At 46.1% G+C, this 3,315-nt stretch overlaps 1 protein-coding gene across 1 annotated transcript; it reads right to left on the bottom strand.

Annotated features, from left to right (window-relative positions):
* Positions 1-342: 342 nt before the first annotated feature.
* LOC148029430 (zinc-finger homeodomain protein 1-like) lies at positions 343-2,342 on the bottom strand. Its single transcript, XM_087688245.1, has one exon. The coding sequence runs from the start codon at positions 1,618-1,620 to the stop codon at positions 547-549; it is 1,074 nt and encodes a 357-aa protein (XP_087544371.1). The 5' UTR covers positions 1,621-2,342; the 3' UTR covers positions 343-546.
* Between the last annotated feature and the right edge of the window lie 973 nt (positions 2,343-3,315).

Consider the following 3,315-nt stretch of genomic DNA (forward strand, 5'->3'; position numbering starts at 1 on the left):
TGAGAGGTGGGTTTGGGATTTCCACAAAGGACTCTCTGAAGAACTGGACATAACAAGAAGCCCTTGTTGATGAAAGTTCTGGGCTTTCCTATCCAAGAGAAGTAAGGACCACGCAAGAGCACAGTAATTAGCAAAGAGGGCTCATGAGAAATTACAATTCTGAATCATGCAAACTTAATGATGTTAGTAGTAAGATCTTTGATCATTGACTCAGCTGGCAAATCAAAACCATGAGTGCAAACAAAGTCTCCCAAATGCATTCTGGGAACTAACTATAAGGAGCCAAAGAATTCGACCAATCATCCCTAACAATGCAAATCGAAGATGTGCTTGACAAGGTCGAGCCAGAAGGTTTCCTCTGCCTTGCATAAATCGAGTGTTTGGATTACACAAATGGGAAAATGCGACCCTAAAGCATTTCAGTGACTAGAGCTGGGAAATAAAATAGAGTTGAGAAAGAAAAAAAGAAGGGTTTGCCACCCTGAAATGTACTTTACTGTGTGAAATGAAGCTTTGTTGAGCTTCTAAATCTTCCTTTGGATCTTTCTAGCATGCCTCAACCTCTTCTTCAGGCGCAGCAGTAAGCTTCTTGCCTAGTGTGTGCTTGTTGTTGTGCATCCACACCTTGAGAACATGCCTTTTCACACCAACATCCATGCAGAACTGTTGCACAGCCTCTTCATCATGTTTCTGTATCCTCCACCCGAGCTTCTCTGCAAACTCAAACATCTGCTCCTTCTGCTCGAGAGTAAACTTGGTCCGGAACCGTTTCTTGAGAGGTGACTGCGGCGACACTAGCCCACCATCAAACTCATCGGAGTCGGTACCTACAGATGGGTTGAAAGCCATTATCATCTGTGGGGGAGGGGGCAGTGGCATGCCAATCCCACCACCACTGACGCCAATTCCAGTGTGAGCATGGGGCAGTGGGGGAGGAGGCAATGGCAACGGGGTATGTGGAGCAGGGGAAGGAAAAAGAGTCTCAATTCTCTTCCTGTCATGAGAGTGGCTCCCAAGCCCATACAATGACAAGCATTCACAAGGGAGTGGCTCACCATCAGGTTCCCGCCGGTGAAAGTTGCGGTGGCAGCTGCAAGCAGCACATCGAAGAGCTTCGAGGGTGCCCTCCTCCCCACTGGGCATGAATTCTCCACATCCATCCACAGCATACCCACCAAGGCTCGCTGCATGGTTTTTGAGGCATTCTCTGTACTTCACAGGCTTTCTCCCTTTCAATTCCAAGGAAGAAGGAATTCTGACTTCATCCTCCCGTGGCCCATTGGTGCTAATGTTAGCCACTGCCAAGCCATTGCTAACATTACCCACTGTGCCATTATTACTGTGATTGTTGTTGTTGCTGTTGATAACATTCTTGATGGTGTTGTCTTTGCTGCTGCTTCTGTTTCCACTGCCGATTCTACCACTGATGTGAGTGTTGCCAGCACCAGTAACAACCGTAGCGGTGGCAACTGTGCCACCTGCAGCAGGGTAGATGACCTTCAGCTTTTCTCCTCTTTCTTGCAAACCATTGCCACTGTTGCTGTTGGAAATGAAGCCAGAAGGAGGCATGGGCATGGGGGTAAGATCTTCATCAGCCCCTTCGTGTCCCCCTAGGTCCATCAGCCTTCACTTTGAGGAAGGGGGCCAAAGCAGGGGCCCCAAATCCCTTGTCTCCTTGCAGCTTGAGTTGGAAAAGAGTTAAAAGACAACCCAAATCCAGCAAGAAAGAAAGGGCAAAATGACAGCAAAATAAGAAACAAGAACACACTCCTGCTACAGGGAAAGGCTGTCTCCACTGTTCACTTGATTTGCAGTTTTGAAACCAAAAAAAGCCCCTGGTTTTTCTTCAGAAGCTGTCCTTTTTCATGAATTCCTCTCTGGTACACAGCCCATGCTAGGCTTCTAGAGAGCCCACTGCAGGCTTCTGAGTGGTAGCCATGGAAGGATTCAGGAGAACCCATAGCAGCTTTCTATGGAGAGACCATCATAGGCTGACTTTGCGAGTGATGGGTATTCTCCTCGATGGAAGTATGGAGCGAGGGACCCAACGAAGAGGGAGCCTGCTGGTAAGAAGGTTCACAGGAGAAGGGAGTGAACAAGGGAAAAGAAGAAGAAAGGGGGAAGAAAAGGGGTTTAATGATTAGGCAGAGCAACAAGACTGTTGGAATGTGTGAGGAGTCCTAAGGAAGAGAGGAAGCAAAGTATGTTGTAAGGAAGGAAACACAAGGCTTGGAAGGAGGAGCCTATATGAAGCTGTGAGAGAGAAAGAGAGAGAGAGTTAGAGGAAGGGATAGAGAGGAGTAATAAACAACATAGGTTCTATGAAGGGGAAGAGGGAACAAGTTTGAGAGTGGTGTATGATCAAGGGGACAAGGAGCTAAAAAGAAAACCCTTATTCAACACAAGAACTCTCTTACAACTTGTTCTCATGGTGGAATCCAAATGCAATGATCTCACATGCCTTCAACCTTCAACCAATTCTATATTTCATCAAATAGCCATGTCATCCCACCAAGAAACGGGGATTTTAGGAGGCTTCTACAATCTAAGATGCATAGTACATGATGGGCAAAACATAGAGTACATATTTTTTGTTAAGAATAAATATTAATGCAAATTGGTATCAACCATCATCTCAATGGTTTTGCCCCTACTAGGATAAAGGGGAAAAATCATGTGTCCATTGTCATGTGGTAATTGACCAAGTAGGCCACAAAGTTGACTAGTTTTTGGGACCACATTTGAAGCCCTCTTTTGAGTCATCAAACTTCATCATCCTCACCTTCTTATGTAGCTTAGTGTTTGTGCATGTTGAAATCGTACAAGTTCCATCGTTCATGGTACTACAAGCAAGAGTATTCATCACTTATCAAAAACCTACTCAAGATGGAACAATAAGCATCCTCTATGGACTCTCCAAGTGGGAGTGTGCAAGCAGCTATTGGCCACTTTGCTCCATCAATTTTCACATCCTTAGAGGGGGACTCACAAACCTATACATCTTTCAAGCTCCTATTATTCAATTACATCACATAAGTCTCTTAGCAATATTAGAGGTTGACAAACATGCAGAATATGTCCCCCCCCCCCCCCCCCCCCCCTTTCATGTTGCGAAAATATGAAGTTATCCAAGGAACACATGAGTTTATCAAAGGGCCATTTTTGTAACTTATTGGGTGGAAGAAGGGGGAAGGCCCATGGGGGGGGCGGGGGGGGGGTGGGGGGGGGGGGGGGGGGGGGGGTTTGTGGGGGTGGGTGTAGGAACAATGCAATGTTGAAGGGGATTTTAATTGATACTTTGCTAGGGTTTATAAT

Source organism: Lygodium microphyllum, chromosome 11 (assembly GCF_053477565.2).
Source record: "Lygodium microphyllum isolate KBCC chromosome 11, Lygodium_microphyllum_v1.1.10, whole genome shotgun sequence".
NCBI lineage: Eukaryota > Viridiplantae > Streptophyta > Polypodiopsida > Schizaeales > Lygodiaceae > Lygodium > Lygodium microphyllum.

Excerpts from the sequence above, each read along its gene's own strand:
- LOC148029430 (XM_087688245.1), bottom strand. The coding sequence starts at position 1,620 with ATGGACCTAGGGGGACACGAAGGGGCTGATGAAGATCTTACCCCCATG.